The 17,340-nt window shown below is 47.2% G+C and overlaps 1 protein-coding gene across 1 annotated transcript in view; it reads left to right on the forward strand.

Annotated features, from left to right (window-relative positions):
* NID2 (nidogen 2) overlaps positions 1–17,340 on the forward strand; it is a 56,090-nt gene that overhangs the window by 32,752 nt on the left and 5,998 nt on the right. Inside the window, exons 9-15 of the mRNA XM_053670127.1 lie at positions 4,863–5,006; positions 8,199–8,318; positions 9,267–9,497; positions 12,928–13,149; positions 13,749–13,918; positions 16,190–16,319; positions 16,991–17,162. Coding sequence (XP_053526102.1) covers positions 4,863–5,006; positions 8,199–8,318; positions 9,267–9,497; positions 12,928–13,149; positions 13,749–13,918; positions 16,190–16,319; positions 16,991–17,162 — 1,189 coding nt within the window. The remainder of the gene's footprint in view (positions 1–4,862; positions 5,007–8,198; positions 8,319–9,266; positions 9,498–12,927; positions 13,150–13,748; positions 13,919–16,189; positions 16,320–16,990; positions 17,163–17,340) is intronic.

Consider the following 17,340-nt stretch of genomic DNA (forward strand, 5'->3'; position numbering starts at 1 on the left):
AGGTGGGGAGGGGAGGAAAAGGATGGACAGGTGGAGAACACGGGATTTTTAGGGTGGTGAAACTATTCTGTGTGATTTATGGTGGTGGATACCTGTCATTATACATTTGTCAAAACCTACAGAATGCACAACACAAAGAGTGAGCCTAATGTGAACTATGGACTTTAGTTAATACTGATATTCCAACACTGGTTTACCAGTTACAACAAATGTACCCACTAATAACGAGATAGCAATAGGAGGAAACTGCAAACTGGGGTGGGAATGGGGGATAGAGTCTGTACTTTCTGCTCAATTATTTTTGTAAACCTAAAACTGTTTAAAAGAATAAAGTCTACTAATTTTTAAAGATGTCCTAGGCAAGCCAGAGGATAAGCCTGTGAAGTCAGGGAACTCTATAGATAGGAAATGACGTCAAATCAAGGGGACATTTTTGTTCTGAAAACCAACAGATGGTGCTTTACCCTAGAACACAAGAGGCACGTGAGGGGAAAGAGAATGTCTCCCTCATTCAGCATTTTGTATTGAGTCTGTTGAGCCCAGAATCAGTGCCTTGAAAGGGAAATTCTCTAACAGCCATTCTGTGCTGTATCTGCCTCCGGAGGGAAGGGCTCCCTGAGCCCCCTTGGTCTCAATATGCAGCCGTTACTTCGGCAATATATTCCTGAGACCCAGGAGGAGGCAAATTATGTAAGTAGGTAAATTAAGGTAAATAGTATTTATTTACCTTAATCAGGAGATTAAGGTAAGAGAACTAAACCCCTCTGGGATGCAGGAGTGACTTGAAAAGAGAACCCTGAGCTTGCTGCTTTTGGTGGGAGGTTGGTTTGGTTTTAGGAAAAACTTGGATGAGGGACAGGGCATTGGGTGTCCAAAGATGAGATTACAAGGTAGTGAAGTAAGAGCATGGAAGTGTCACTTGATTTTAGAGAAACATTTGCATCACAAGGAGAGACTTAAACAAAAGCAACTGGGGAAAACATCCTTTACCTTGGAATTCCAGTCTGGCCCTTGGCTGGGTGTAGGCTTTGATCTGTGAAAACAGCGATTAGCAGAAGGAGCCTCCCAGGGTGCAGAGCCCACTCCGATCCCAGAGTCATTTAGGGAAAAGATTGATCTCTGGGCGTACTTTTCCTGGAGACGTACTAAATGGGAGTAACAAAGGGTCAGAGAAAGCCAGCAAACTGGCAGGTACCAAGTTGGTAATTTGTCTTTAGAATTTTATATGATTTCCCCTTCCACACTGAGTCTAATAATAACAATAGTAATGGCAAAGGATGGATTACTTGGTGCCAAAAACTAGGTACCTTCATGAATTAACTCATTTAATTTCTGCAACAACTTCAACCCAGTAGGCGGATTACTACCCCCTTTTACAGAGACTGAGGTGCAGACAGGAAGTACTTTGCCTGGTCACAGCTAGAAGGTGGCGAGCTGGACTCGAACCTAGGCACCGGCTCCAGAGCCGACTCTCAACTCCTCCTCGTGGCCCTGCTGGTCCAGTGGACTCCGCCGGCCTTGGGGCTGCCTCATAATTTAGACCAAATTTTACAAGAGGGAATGTGTATTTGTAACCCTTTATGTTTACACCCTCCATAGGAGAAAATGACAAAAAGAAATCCTCTTTTTCTTTCTTCTCTCAGTGCATAGCAGTATCTTCTTAAGAATTTCTCACTTTTTCCAGAGGGAGTGATTATCTGGTTGGAATGTCTGTGAAACAGCACAGCTGCCCCCCCTGATGTGGGAGCTCCCAGCTTCCCAGCCATTGGGGTGGGGGATTGCTGTGGTCTTCCTGCTCAGGGCTCCCAGCTGCCAGCCCGCCCTCTCCGAGTGTTTGAGCTTCAGTGCGGGTTGGCTGTCTCCTGCCCTTGCTCCTACTTTGGGGCTCCTGCTGGAGAGCAAGGCAGACTTTGGGCAGAGGGCCCCCGCACTGAAGCCAAACGGGCTGTTCCTTTAAGGAAAATCACTCTTCCCTATTTGATTAAATGAGTAAATTAGTTCCAGATCCCCTGTCAGAGAGTCAAGCTATTTAAGAGGGTAAGGGTGAACGAGAAAATGTCTTAAGAAGGACACTGCTAGTCTTTGCTTACTATAATAGGAGACAAGCTAGCAAGCTATAGAGAACGAATAGCCACATGGTTTTAGAAATATACTGTTAAAATAATGTTTCTGAAAACCAAATTTAGTAAACAGGGCCCCATGCTGGGAAGGACTTTAACACTTGGTTGAATGCTCTGCTGTTGTCTTCTTGAAACTCTTAATAGTTTTTGAACGAGGTGCTTGACAGCATCATTCTTACTGGGCTCTGCATTGGGCTCTGCAAACTACAGTGGCAGGTCCTGTCAGTGAAATAGATTTCAAATCAGTATCGTGTAGTTATGGACATTCTCTCAGCTGCAGGTAGGCCAGTGTATCCTGTCCAAGGCTGCAAGTCCACTTTTGTGCTGCATTTGTTTTTCTTTTTTATGCCTCACAGGGTGGTAAGCTCTTATATGCTCGCTAATCTTTGCTGGAATGTGCCACAGTGAAAACTGGATGCTGGAAAGCGCTGAACAAGAAGGCTAAGCATTAGTATTTATAACTTAAAACATTTTGAAGCTCACATTCCCCTTTGGCTGGGGAGGCCAGGCATTTTGTACAGAATCTTCTCAAATGTGCAGAAATGATAATGGGGGAGAATCAGGTCTGACATTGGGACTTCAGTGAGGACATGACCCTGTCGTTAACTGGAACGCATGCTGGGGACTGACGCAGGAAGTTGGTCTATACTATTAAGTGAACCCAATAACCACAAGCCTAGTGCTGTGCTTATGTCCCATCTGCCAAGAGACCCAGGAGGAGGAAGGAAGGTCGTCCCAGGATGTCTGAATGGTCTAGGGGGCTAGGCTTACACTGGCATGCTTAAGTCCATTAGGTCTGACAAGTGCTGGAGTCATTAGTTGGTTCTCGCCTCTTGGCAAAGATGCTGTTGCTCCAGCCAATGTCACTGAGGTGAACCAAGGATAAATCCATGGCCTGCCATATATTTTTTCCACGGCCATAATATGAGAATCAATCCCATGAGAATATTCCACTGCAGGAACACACTGTGGTGTTTCTTATAAAGCAGATGGTAGGAGTTTACCAGAAAGCAAGGGCGTCCCATCAGGGACTCTGCCAAGGCATCCCAGTTCACAGAAAACTGGAAGAATCCTAGTGTGGGCAGTGCGGCAAGGACTGGGGAGCTGGCCAGGCGTCCTGAAGACCTGGCAGGGAGTCCAGTCTATGGGGCAGGCGACAGCAGCAAGCGCTTGGGTCCCCACTGGGAGTTACTTTGGGCAGGGCCCACCTACATGAGGGAAGGCTGGTAAGGAGACGTGGGTGAGATAGAAATGGGAGGGAATGCAGAAGGAGGAGGTACTGCCACAGCCCATCTACAGAGGCCAGGATGCTGGTTTCTGTGGAAGTGAAGCAGCTGTGAAGAGCAAGGCAGGGTGTACTAAGCCGGATGTCAAGACAGGGAATCAGACACAGAGATCCAAGTGATCGTGATGTAGATGGAGCCCCCATGGTAGCAGAGATGGCTTGATGTAGGCCCTGGGAGATTTGGGTGGGACTCCTGAAATCTTTTGAATCTAAGATCAGAATTAATTCTAGGGATTGAGACAAAGGCAAAACCTCAAGTGAGGAGAGAGAAGGAACACGGTCACTGGGAACTGGGTAGGCCTGCCTGCGGGGAATCGCTTTTCACACACATTGTGTTGGGTTTTCTTTATTTTTTTTTTTAGTAGTTCTGGTGATATAAGCATTATTCATATTCTCATTTGATACATGAGGAATTACAGACGTACATGGAAGTGCCTATGGTAAATGGACTCATCCTTTCTGGGCATTTGGGGCCCTTTCCGACACAAGCATCTCTGTGTCCTCAGCTTACACTAGATAACTTTATGAAGTTCCTTTGGTGTGTTTGTAGCAAAGTGGTGGAAAGCATGGTCTCTGGAGCCAGACTGCCTGGCTTTTTATCCCAGCTTCCCCCGTCTCTTCTGGCTGTGCCGCTGGGCGGGTTACTAGGCCTCTCTGCACTGCAGTAAAAATGAAGATGATGATGACGCATACCTTTCTCACAGTGTAGTCTCAAGGATTAATGGGATGGTATGTAAAGGGTTTAGAATAGTGCCTGGCATATCCTATATAGTGTTCAATAAGTGTTACTATTACGTTCTATCTGGAAATAAAATTATTTATGGAAGATTTCAGATGTTAACAGTCATCACTACTTAGTGGATGGATGCTTCCATGGCAAGGTTAATCCTAAAAAGTAAATAGGGTAAAAATCATGCCTCTTTATTTTGTAAAAGCAAGATTTTCTCATTAACTGAATTTTGACTTACAGTGAATTTTAGTGAGAAGTTTCCTAGTTTGGAAGCAGGAATTTGGGGTATCCGTCCTTGCTTTGTGAACTGGGGCAGTTTATCATCTCTCATACTTTCCTTATCTGTAGAAATTACTGATAATGGGGATGACAGCCCACCTTATTCAAGAATTACCCTGAGAATCACATGAGATGATAGACCAAAAGCACTTTTAAGTAAAAGGATGTTGTGTACTGGATTTTAGTTCCTGGACACAAGCCTACTGTACGCAAGAAAAGGTTAGTTGTATGTAAAGTAGGCAAAAGGAAGCTGTTCTAGAATTTCAAACTGCAATGCAAATAATCCATCCTCGCTTTGGGTGTTAACAACTTAGTGAGGCTGCCACACAGGCCCCCCACACAGACAGTGAACAGTTATTTCCAGCAACTCTTGGATCTCCGTCCTGCGCTGTTCTCTTTAACGACAGCCAGATTTTGCTTTTGTTTTTTATTTCTCCTCCCCACACAGAGGACTCAGCCCCTGTGCCAGTGAATCCTTGCTATGATGGGACCCACACGTGTGATGCGACTGCTCAGTGTCATCCAGGGGCAGGCGTAGACTACACCTGCAAGTGTACGTCTGGGTACCGGGGAGACGGACGGAGCTGTGTGGGTAAGAGCCATACTCTGCGCCTTTCATGGAGTCCTCTAGCACACTGTGTATAAAACAGACAAGTGTCTGTCTTCTTAATTATCTCCATTGATCCATGAGGTTAGCAGCTGTTAATCTAAGACAGTGATTTAAGAAGTAAGGTGTATTCTGGTTAGGTTTGTGAGGACGGTTTGGAGGGGGAGGGGGGAACTAGGGTCCATTGGTTGGGTTTGTTTCAAAGCGATTTCAGCTGGTTTGGGGTGTGGGCTCAGAATTAGGGCAATAAGAAGAATGTGAAGCATGAAAGAATGAACTCAAAGTGGAAGATTTTTAACACATTTTCCAAACAGTTTTTTTGCCAGTTTCATGGATGATAGAAAGGAGAATTATGTTGAGATTGTGCCATCCTTTGAGATCTGAGTGGTAAAGGAGGTCTACTCTGCCTTCAACGTTGTTGTCCTCGCCTGCCCCTAAAGGCCCTTGACAGCGGTTGATGGGCATAAATGCTCCCCCTCCCCTGGGGGTACAAGGAAAGCCCCTCCTTCGGCAGGGAGCTGGAAGTCTTTTCACACTTTCCTGACACCTGACATCCTGTGAAATAGGGGAGAATTCTTCTACACAAAAGCTCTAGTTATGCCCTGGCTGGGTGGCTCCCTTGCTTAAAGCGTTGTCTCATGAACCAAAAGGTTACAGGTTCAATTCCTAGTCGGGGTACATGCCTGCGTTGCAGGTTTGGTCCTCTGTTAGGGCGCAAGCAAGAAGGCAACTGATCAATGTTTCTGTCTGTCTGTCTGTCTGTCTGTCTCTCCCCTTCCTTGCTCTCTAAAAATCAAAAAGCTTGTTCTCAGGTGGGGATTAAGAAAAAAAGCCCCAGTTACTGCTGAACCCCTCAGTGTTTGCACTCCTGAGGGGCCGTAGCCTGCTCTGAGCAGACCCTGGGAGGCTGACAGGACTCCGGGTTTCTGTCGTGGTGCGAGATTCTCCGGGGAGGTGTCCTGGACTGCGCCTCAGGGAGCTTTAACTGTCCCCAGCTTTGGGGGGACAAGTTTCTCACTTGTGATACTTTTAGCCTCTGCAGAGACTTTCTCCCTGTTGGTCATTCATGACAGTTACTGTCTGTCCAGACTTCAGTGTCTGTGGGAGGACGGCTGCCCTTTGAGGTCTGGGCAGAATTCGAGTCCACAGGCTTGAAGAGCAGAAGTAATTGGGTAGCTCTGGGGAGTCCTCTCTCCAAAATAATCACAAGAGACCGATCCGTGGGTTCTAGAAATACACCCTGTGTCTCAGGAATTCCTGCTTCCTGTCATTGCCGGGGTTCCTGCTACCATGAGAAGTACTTTCAGCATACGTTTTATGAATAGCTTTAATTTCCTGCATTTGGCTGGATATTAATTTTCATAGCTTTGGTCTTATAGCCTCTTCCAGGCCCAAGGAACTAGATGGTCACCAGCTTTGCCCAACTGGGAATTTGAACTGTGCTTTAGAAGAGGCAGAGGGCCAACTCTCAGGGATCATTAAATGGGGCAATCCAGAACTCAAATGCATTAGATTGGAGATAAGGTTCTAGTTGTAATTGTTTTCATTTGGTTTATTTTTGGTTAACGGAGGAGCTAGCCAAAAAACTTTGTTTCTAACCTTGCAGATGAATTTGTAACTACATCTGCCTTTGAAGGAGAAAGGAAGCTGAGCGTGGGGACCAAATGCTCATGTGAGCAGAGCCTTTCTGGGTGGCGTTAAACTTGGTTGTGTGGAGCAGTCAGGATTTGGGGGGACTTAAGGGAACTAATTTATATTGATTTACCTCCCCGGGGACTGAGGATAAGCAGAATGTTAATTTGCTAATTAGAATGTAAAAGATTCCTCTGCTGTGAACACAATGTCTGTGTTGGATGTCCAGTACGTCTGCTAACTGGTACCCGGGACAGACCCTCGTTCACAGGAAAGGGGCTGGGAGTGTGGTCTCAGCTTGGGTGGCACTGCTAACACTAGAGGAGGTTCCATCTCAGTCCCGGGAGGTTGGGCAAGGAGTCACATCTGTCCTCAGCCAACTCATGTCAAATTAAGGGCTGTAAGTCTCCAGCTCCCCGGGTCCGATGTGTCCCTGCTGTGGGCTGTCCCCCGCTGCCACAATGCATATCTTCTGGGATTCCTCTTTTCTAGGTCTCACACGGATCATTCCATCCCCAAATGTGCAGTCTCCTGTTTACACATTTTGAAAACAGTTTTTGGGTGTCACTATGGATGTGACTATTTGCAGTGGAGCCTTGATCAGACCTACAGCTGTATCATCCTCTCAACTCCTGTCTCGACAGGCACCTTATCTCAACCACTGGGCATTGCTTTTAACAGTTAGACTCTTAGGGAATTTTTTTTCTCGGGTTGGGGGGGAAGTGCCTTGCTATTTTCAGCATGTGCTGATTTCAGTAAATAAAAGGAATGTATGTTAGCTTTTGTTTGAAGTTTTAGGATGTTGTAGCTTTGAGAAATATGAACATTCTCATGGTACCACGGAGAAAACGTGTGTGTGTGTTTGGGGAGGCAGAGTTCCTGAATTGTTTGCACTTCACAAGCCTGATAAACTTAAGGTTTTTTTTGTGTTGTTTCAAAACCTCTGATAGTAGTTTTCTTATACTGTTCTATTTCTTCCAAAAATAGAAAGCAAGGAAAGTTGCTGATGAACTGGGCATCCTAGACTGTAGCGCTGGGATTAGGCAAGACTTAGATTAATGCTTCTTAGTTGAAAAAGTATCTGGGGCCTCTCGGGGCTTCTGTGCATCTGGAAGTCAGTGCCATTGGGAGACGGAGCCAACAACAAAAGGGAAAAGCTATTGTTACACATATTTATTGTAGTGTTACTGAAAGGAAGTGAATATAGTTTATGGTCTAAAGGTTAGTGCCCAGGTGATAACCTCCTGGGCTTCACTGTAGATGAAAGCTGCCTGGGAAATATACTGCAGGATCTGTTTTTCAAGTGACCACACATTTGACTTCTACACTGAACACCCTAATGGATTAACTCGCATGACCCCGACCATGTATGGCTAGGCTTGCCTTTCGGTGTCAAATTTCTGCTCCTGCCCAAAGGTCCTCTGAAGTTGACCCCTCACTTTTGATCTTCGGTACTAAAGGCCAGGTAGAGCACAGACCGAGTGCAGTGAAGTCATGCTGTCCCTCCCCTTCCCACCCGCCCTGTCCCTGTTCTGACCTTTGCAGATGTTGATGAATGCTTGGAAAACAGATGTCACCCGTCAGCTACCTGCTACAATACCCCTGGCTCCTTCTCCTGCCGCTGCCAACCCGGCTACCATGGGGATGGACTTCAGTGCACACCTGGTAAGGTTTGGAGGTCAGAATAGGCACCAAGAACTCCCAACTCCTCACTCCTGTATACGTATAATGCACACCCATGGTTTTGTGCACAGGATACACTGGACTATTATACCCACGCATAATGCGCATCCTTATTTTTCCCATGACAATTTGGGTACAAAGTATGTTAGACATGGCAAAAGACAGTATTTTTCTATAGCACTTCAGCCCACTCTTGATTTATCCAGGTCTAAGGCCATAGTTAGTAGATCTCCAGGCTCTGGATCTTTCCCTCAGTTACCACTGGCTGCTTGGGTTTCTGACAGTTCACTGGCTGTTGGCTTTCTGGGAGACCTGGAATGTGACCCATCTGCTACCTAGTAGCAGTTCTGGGTAATTTCCCTAGTGATCCGCTTTGCCTCCATAAGTACGATTTAGAAGAAGCATTGAGCTGAAGTTTACCAACAGGAGTCACGTGCACTGGCGAGCAGGGAGCAAGCTCCCGTGTGACTGCTCTAGAACTTGGGCAGCACAGTGCAACCTAGCAATAGCTGTTGACCTGGAGCTCCTCAGACTTAAACTCTGGACTGCAGGGGATGGGCAGAGCTTGGCTTGTTTTCTCCAGTCTTGTGGGGGTGTTTGGGCAGAAGGCACACTTGCTCTTCGTTTTATTCAGACAGCAATAGGAGCTGGAGGGCTGAGGGGAGGGGCCGTTTTACAGTATAGTTTGCCTAGGGACTTATTGGGTAAACTGTGAGAATTAGGAAGATATTGGGTAGGTAGTAGTATAGCTAAAATAAGAAACCAGAACTCTAAAACGTCAGTAATTTGCTAATTTTCCCACATTATGCTGCCTTCCAATTATAGAAGAAAAAACCTCAGACAGGAGACCTTGAGGTTGGCTCGTAATACTGTCTGGGTTGCAATGCCTTCTGTCCCTGCTTTGTGTCTCCTCTGCCCCTGCCCTGGAAGACGCCGCGTCAGGACTGAAAACCTGTGAACGTCAGCAGCGTGACGCCCAGGCTCAGCATGCCTACCCTGGCGCCAGGGTCCACATCCCCCAGTGTGATGAGCGGGGCCACTTCCTGCCACTGCAGTGTCATGGCGGCACCGGCTTCTGCTGGTGCGTGAGCCCTGATGGTCACGAAGTCCCTGGTACCCGGACACCACCCGGCTCTAATCCGCCTCACTGTGGACCACCAGGTGAGCCAGGAAGGAAACCTTGTGCCTGGTTAGGCCTGGGGCTTGTGAAGCAGAATGGCACGGGCTGTGGGGTAGGTTATAACCCCTGCCTAGACCATGCAGACTCAGGGCTGAGTACCATCCTCTTCCTCCTAGGAACACTTGAATGATGTGCCCACCTACGTGCACATTCACGTTACAGGGACATAGAGACAGGCACATGTGACACCTGAGATCACTGCCATGCATTGTGCTCCAGCCTCCTACACCCTTGTCTAGTACAGGACTAGAAGTTGAGACTGAGTGTGTAGGTCAGGCTGAGGCCACTGCCCTAGACCTGCTAGGGCAGCTTAGAGATATCAGAGCTGGCAGGATCTGGCCAGACTGGCTTTTTGTCCAAAAGAAAAACTGCCTTCCCATGTATCTTTATATCACTCAGCTTTGCCTTCTGAATTGCAGGGAACTGTCTGAAGGCTGTTTTAATACCATTAGGAAAAAGAAGCATGTCACTGGTGGGTGGGTCCAGCTAGTGTGCCTGAAGCTAACAACCCCAGCCCTCTCTGGCCAGCCCAGCATGCCCGTGGGGGATCACCCTTGTCCAGCTGCCTTTGGAAGAGAAGCAGGAACCTGTCTGGTTAGCCCATGTGATCCTAGACACTGATGACAGATGTGCCTGTTACCATCTGAGCACTCCCCATCCAGATGGGGTGTGGCCATTGAGTCTCAGTTTGTGCCAACCACAGGTTGCCAAGGCAGGCTTCTGCTCCTTGCTGAACTGTTCAGAGATGGGAAGAACTTAAAAATAAATACAGAAGAACTTTATCATGAAGCATGTAGGATTGGTATGATGCCACTTTCACCAAAATAATTTGTGTCAATGAGCTTGATATTCAAAGATCCATTTTTAGCATTGAAAAGGGTTTCATAAACACTAGCCTTGGCTTTTTATTACCGCCAGATTTGGTCCTTTTAACAATATTAATTGTTATGGCTAGGACATCAGTGATTCTACGACTCATGTAGGTAAAAATTGGTAATGCTTATTCTAGTTGCCCTTGTTTCCACAGTGACACTCCAGTTCCTATTCTCTGTCCCTATTTTTAGGAACAGATTTTGCATACCTCCCATCCCCCAGAAAATGAATACAGAGAAACTCATGCCACTGTTTTAAAAACCTTGGTTCTAACTCCAGCTGGGATTTGAAGAAATCCGATGGTTGGGAATTCCTTAGGAGAACGATTCAGAATTCTATTGTTTATCACGACAAGCATGTGTTAAGGACAGCGATTCAAAAGGCAGCCAATAGAAGGGGAAGTTAATGACTAAAAGAGGATCATGCTCTTTTGGGCAGACTCCTTCCCACAGCCAAGACGCCCCTCCTGGATGCGGTGTCTGACTAGTCTCATCTGCATCACAGGGTCAGCTTGAAGGAGGAGAGAATATTTTCTGCCCACGATTTCAAAATATTTAAAACCTGCCCAACCAGAAACAGGAGAAAAATAATTCCATGGTTGGATTGGGAAGGAGCTACAAGTAATAAGGAATGAGAGGGCTGCCCACGTGTTGAGTGAGGCGTGGCACCCATTTACCAGAGCTGACTGTGCTGGGTGTCCTCGTTCCAAACAAAGAGATGTTCCTCATTGGGTGGTCCCCCGAACCAAGAATGGATATGGAGTTTGGAATGTGGACCTGCGGCAGTGTTGGGAAATTCTCCAGGGGACTGCCCCCCTCTCCCACCCTTGCGACGGACAGCAAGTGTTTGAAGAAGTGGCATTTCCCTCTCTGGGTTCATTGAGACACACCTGGGTAAGGAAGTCTGAGCCTTCCCTTCTCCGTGAGGTCTCAACATGTGCTTCCCATGGGTCATGAGCTGTGGAGACAGTCTGAAGGGCATCCGCTTCCCCCAAATTGGGGGAGTCTTGTAGTTGAGCTAGTTGGGTTTGAGACCCGAGGATCTTACTGACCATCTTCCTGCTTTCCTAGAGGAATGGTAGGTGCTGGAGCCCAACTGTAGTATTTCCAGCTTGGTACTTTGAAGCTGTTGGAGGTTTTGACCAAAGGAATGACATGACATGACTTGGTTTTAAAGGGACTCTTTCTGGCTGCTGGTTGAGTTTACCTTAAGGAGCAGGAAAGTAGAAGTGGGGAAACTAGTGAGAAGGCTATCATAGTAACCCTGGCATGAGGTGATGGGCCTTCGACCGGGATGACAGAGTTGGGCGAGGTGAGTAGATACTCTTGAGTGTATTTGGAAGGTACCACTGACATTCCTTGACATATGGTAATCGAGAGGAAGAAAGGACTCTAGGATGGATGATTGGATCTGAGCAATGGAAAGATGGAGGTACAGTTTACTAGTAAGGAAAAGTCCAGGGGCCATTTTTGTTAGTTCTCCTCTGGGACTTGTTACACGTCCAGACGGTGGTATCAAGTAGATATTTGGCTGGATGATTCTACATACCATAGGCTTTGCATTGCAAGAAATAAAAAGGAAGTACTTTCTATTTCAGTTCCTTCAGGTGATCCTATCATAGATGGCCGTTAAGAGTTATTTCGGCAGTGATAGTGGATGGAGTCTTCTCAGAGATCTGCCATGTTTGAAACAGAGCCATGGTGGCCCTGTGAAAGCAGCCCGGGGGGAATTGCAGGTAGAGGAACTGCCCTGCAGAAGAAGCTCCTGGGAGTTTGTCCCGGCATGGTGGTGAACGAGGAGGGAGGGACGTGGGGGAGGATGCTGGAGACAGGGGACAGCAACACGGTGGCAAGGTGGAGCCCACAGAAAAAGGTTCAGTTTTGAGGTAATCCCAGAAAGTGTGGCCAGAGGACTACTAGGAACTGGAGTGTCACCACCACCATTATGCTCTCAGGTACCAATTACAGTAAGTTATACTTTCACACAATATAGTCTTCCAACGGACAGATACCGAGGGCCACATAAGTCAGACATTCATTGATGCTTTCTAAGACAAACAGTAGCCAGTCAGCCACAAGGTAACCCTGAGATGCAAGTCCTAGAGTTTGAAGCAAGTGAAAAAGAATAAATATTGGCTTTAGGCATCATGTAGGCCACTGAGCCCCACAAGTGTTCTGTTAGCAGAGGCCCTGGGCCTGGGCGGTGTCTGTGTGGGCCTCTCGTGTCTGGAGATCATCCCCCTTCCCAGGGCGAGTGAGTCCTGTGCCCCTGATCTAACCTTCTCTTGTTCTTTCCTCACGTGGTGGGGCCTTGGTGGCAGGTCTTTCTGGCCTGGGAAGACAGAGCACCGAGGTGACCTGCTTCTCCTGATTCCTGTGGAGAACTTTACTGCTCTGGTCCAGGGCTCGGGGCTTGGCCGAGACTTCCCTAATGCACACGAGGATGAGGGCCAGGAGGCCGGGCATGGGGATCTCGAGCTACATGCTGCACTCTGTCCTTGGCTTACAATCAAAGGCCTTTTTTGTCCCATCTGTTCAGCACCCACCCAGAGGGCCCCGACTGTCTGTGAGCGCTGGAGGGAAAACCTGCTGGAGCACTACGGTGGCTCACCCAGGGACGACCAGTACGTGCCCCAGTGCGACGATCTGGGCCACTTCATCCCCATGCAGTGCCATGGGACGAGTGACTTCTGCTGGTGTGTGGACAAAGACGGCAGAGAGGTGGAGGGCACCCGCTCCCAGACAGGCGTCACCCCTGCATGTAAGCACCTGGGGCGGCTCTCACTCGCCTCAGCTGCACCTGAGGTTTCTCTGCAGGGAGGCTGTGCGTGGAGATGGGCAAACGAGGGGCCGACAGATCCGGCGAAAGGAGTCACTACTGTGCTGTGTGGATGTACAATCTGATCCACCCGAGATCCCAATGTGGATTTAATGTTTGGCTTGGTCATTAGCAGTTTCTGTAATTAGAACATCTGGAACTCAGTTCAGCATGCAGTTACTCCCCTTCCCCAGCCCAGGGTGAAAGGACGTGTGTCACCCTGGGGCCCCGAAGAGAAGCTGACACAACGCTGGCCCTGGTTTTTCCCCCTTAAAAAGAAAAAAACCCAAACCCGCTTTGTTCTGAAGGAAATGTGTTGTTTTCCTCCTTACTAATTGGCAGTGATTTACATAATTGATCCTTGAAAAAAACCTAGGAATTAGAATTTAAAGGAACATCTGGAGCACATCTGTCTAGGTTTAAGGACTTTTGATGTTTTTTGAGGCTCTGGTCTGTGGGAAAATAACTCCTCCTCTCTCTCCCCACCCGCCCTTGTTTCCTTTCCTCTCTGCTCCTCATCGACCTCCTCTTTCACACGGCAGGTATACCCACGGTGGCTCCGCCCTCGGTCTGGCCCGCACCCCGGCCTGATGTGACCCCTCCGTCTGTGGGCACCTTCCTGATCTATGCCCAGGGCCAGCAGATTGGCTCCTTGCCCCTCAATGGTACCAGGCTTCAGAAGGACACGGCCAAGACCCTGCTGTCACTGCATGTAAAATGGCTTTCTCCTGTGGGGGCGGAGCTGCATGGGGTCCGATCTGGTGAGGGGCCTGGACATGGAGAGAGGTCCGGAGGGATTTCTGGGCCGCAGTCTGCCTCCATGGGCCCGACACCAGCACCACAAAAAGTGCGGCTGAGTCCTAGGACTCTGACTGACCAAGGCTGCAGCCTCATTGGTTCATGGGGTTTCAGATATGTGGCCAGGGTCTGGGGCATTTCAGGGTTGTCAGAATGCTGAGGCAATATGGTAATCCAAGGGAAACCTGACAGACTCTTAACCCAAGTCCCCAGGGTTCTTTCAATGCCCAGACATTTCCAGAGACCAGAAATGAAACCACTGGACTAGCTGCAGGGCGTGGTTTCTGTGGTCAGTGGAGAACCCCAGATGGAAACCCTACAATGCCTCATTGTTGCAGCCCCCCCCCTCCCGTTGTGGTTCTTTTCTCAACTTCTCTGGTTCCTTCATAGATGAAGATTTGGGGAGAGTGTGATGCTGGAAAAGGAGTGGATGGAGCTTTCCCTAGGGGATGCTTGCAGCTTCCTGAGCCAGCAGCCTCCCTATTTTCAAGGCACTCCATTTTGGAGGAGGGATTTCTTCTCTAAAATGAAGAAAAGAGAAGGGAGTTCACCAGAAAGACAGTGACACTTATAATGGAAAATGGTCTGATTCCATTTCCAAACTTTACACTCCAGGTACTTGCTTATCTACGAGAAGGAATAGCAGTCACCGTGTTTACAGTTACTTCCGTTGATGCACTAACTCCTTATCTGGTTCCAAAAAAAGTTTAGAAGCAGCCAGTGTTCAGAAAAAAATGCCTTTCCCTTTTTTTTTTTTTAAAGATTTGAGGGTTTTTTTGTGTGTGTGTTTTCTTAGCAAACACTAGCATGCTCTTTTTATAAAAGTTCCAGTAAAAGACTTAGAAGTTATCACAAGCTAAACGTCTATTTAATCCTAGTCACGTCGAATGGCTTCACTGCATTTCTGAACCCAACTCTCATGAGGACAGGGTGGTGGTGGAACTGGAACAGAACTGGAACGTGGGCTATAAGTACATTGTGGGGAAATTTACTTAAACTGGGACTTTTTTCTCTGAGTAATTTTGAAGTCATTACATGGGTTAAGACTCCCTGGGTTAATGGAAGCCCATATGATGTGTATTCTTGCCCAAGAGAGATACTTTTTAGTTTTTGAGTAAAACTGTACTTGACCTTCAGACACCCACCCTCCTTATAACTGTTCACTTTTCCATGGGAGTCAAATCCTGCGTGTACAGTGTTTATTGTACTGACTCCTCTCCCAGAGGCGTAAGGCAGGTCAGCCCCAGGCTTTGTTAGGAAAGCAGGAGCTTGCATGACTTCAGGGACAGCCAGATGTCCCCTAGATGTTGGCTTTGCACATCTGCTGGGCTTCTCAAAGTAGAAATCTGGGCTGAAAATTGAATGAAGCAAGTACTATGCAGAGATTTGGAAAGGAATATCACTGACTCAGCATTTTAAACAAGACTTTGCAAGTTATTTAGCAATAAGGAACAGGGAGACCTTCCTGGCCAGAAACTGGGTGACCGCCATTCTCCAGTTCCTTAACCCCTCAAACCATCTTCGATCTACAAGTACAACCAACCAACCAACTGCTTTGCAATGAGAGGCAGAGATGGGGTACAGGTGACTGCGTCTCACCTGGGAGAAAGGTCCCCCTCATATCTCAGGGCGGGGAGAGTAGAGTTTATGCTGGCAAATGCTAGACAGGCTCATTCAAAAAGTGTTGAAAACATTTTAAAGGAGTCAGTTTTTAACCAGTAAAATATTAAGGCCTTACTGCCCTGAGATGAACATTCGTCTTCTATCAATGAATGGGCTTTTTCTCATGAAAAACTTTTGTTTTTACTGCCAACAATAACAATGCTTATTGAGGGCTTACTGCATATTAATTTCATAGTAGGACACTTCATAAGCATTTATGGTATTAATTTTTGTAGCAGACAAATGAAGTGTAGGTACTGTTATCTTCATTTTAGAAGCAAGGAAACCAAGACACAGAAAGCTCAAGTAGCACAGTCACACAGCCAGTTAAGTGGCAAAGCTTGGCTAGCTCTGATTCCAAGAAGTCGGCCTCCATAGCCTACATGTCTAACCACTCAGCTCGGTTGCCCATATGACTTCGGTGTGGAGTTGTTCACCGCAGCCATGCATGAGCGAGGCATCTGAGCATGCTCTCAGGGGATGAGAGAGTCCTAACTCTTCCAATTCTGTGTGTTCAACACAGGGCTCCATAGTCGTGGGAATTGACTACGACTGCCGGGAGAGGAAGGTATACTGGACAGATGTCGCTGGACGGACGATTAGCCGTGCCAGTCTGGAACCGGGAGCAGAGCCTGAGACAATCATTACCTCAGGTCAGCAGCTTCACCCAGAAGACACAATTTGCATTTCACTTGCTTCTACTAAGTCCAAGATACTTGCGGGTTCTATGCCAAGGTCTCTCCTCTACTTTCATGTGATGGGAGGAGGGGTTAAGTTCTTCCTATACGTCACTTTTTTTTTAGCTGTACAAAAACAGACTCTCTCTAAACAAACACAGAAGGAATGAGAAGTTGATTCTTACAGTGGGCCCTTTCTATTGCGAATTCAATGGAAAGGGATCACAGTAGAATGAAGGATGTGGCCATAGTTGATGTGCCCAACCCATGCCTGGGGCCATCAGGTTGGTGGGCAGCAAGAATTTTTAAGATGTGTAATACCTGACTGTTTAGTCAGGGGCACTGACCTCTTTTCCCTTAGACTGTTAAATTAAAAAAATTACAATAGCCAACACAATAGCTGTCCAATGTGAATGTATTTTTTGGCGTGCTGCAGAATCGTAGTTGGTGTATGTCATGAGGTGAAAAAGGATGAACATTGCTGGTCTAGAAAACTAGAAGTGGCAGGAAAAGTAAAAAAAAAAAGATCTGTTCCTCCATTAACCTGATTCTTCCCACTTAAAAGAGACTCTCAGGACTTTATTTTTTTTTTTAACTGTTCAAACATAAATCCCTCTGCTCCAGTCTTGCCTTTGTTTAATTTCCAGGTCTGATAAGCCCTGAAGGACTTGCCATTGACCACTTTCGTAGAACGATGTACTGGACGGACAGTGGCCTGGATAAGATAGAGAGGGCCAAGCTGGACGGCTCCGAGCGCAAGGCTCTCTTCCACACAGACCTGGTGAACCCCCGAGCCATCGCTGTGGATCCAATCCAGGGGTCAGCTGGGGTGCCCTGATTCTCCAGTACCTGTGGATCCTGATTTAAAGCGCTTGGAATTTAATGTGGTGTGGGGAGGGTCAGAACATAAAGCAGAAAAGCTCAAATGCATTAATTTAATGGTACTTACTGAGGATCTACTAGGTGTCAGGCACTGTTCTAATTTTTATCAGATGAG

Source organism: Artibeus jamaicensis, unplaced genomic scaffold (genome assembly GCF_021234435.1).
Source record: "Artibeus jamaicensis isolate MK-2021 breed Jamaican fruit bat unplaced genomic scaffold, CSHL_Jam_final contig_548, whole genome shotgun sequence".
Lineage (NCBI taxonomy): Eukaryota > Metazoa > Chordata > Mammalia > Chiroptera > Phyllostomidae > Artibeus > Artibeus jamaicensis.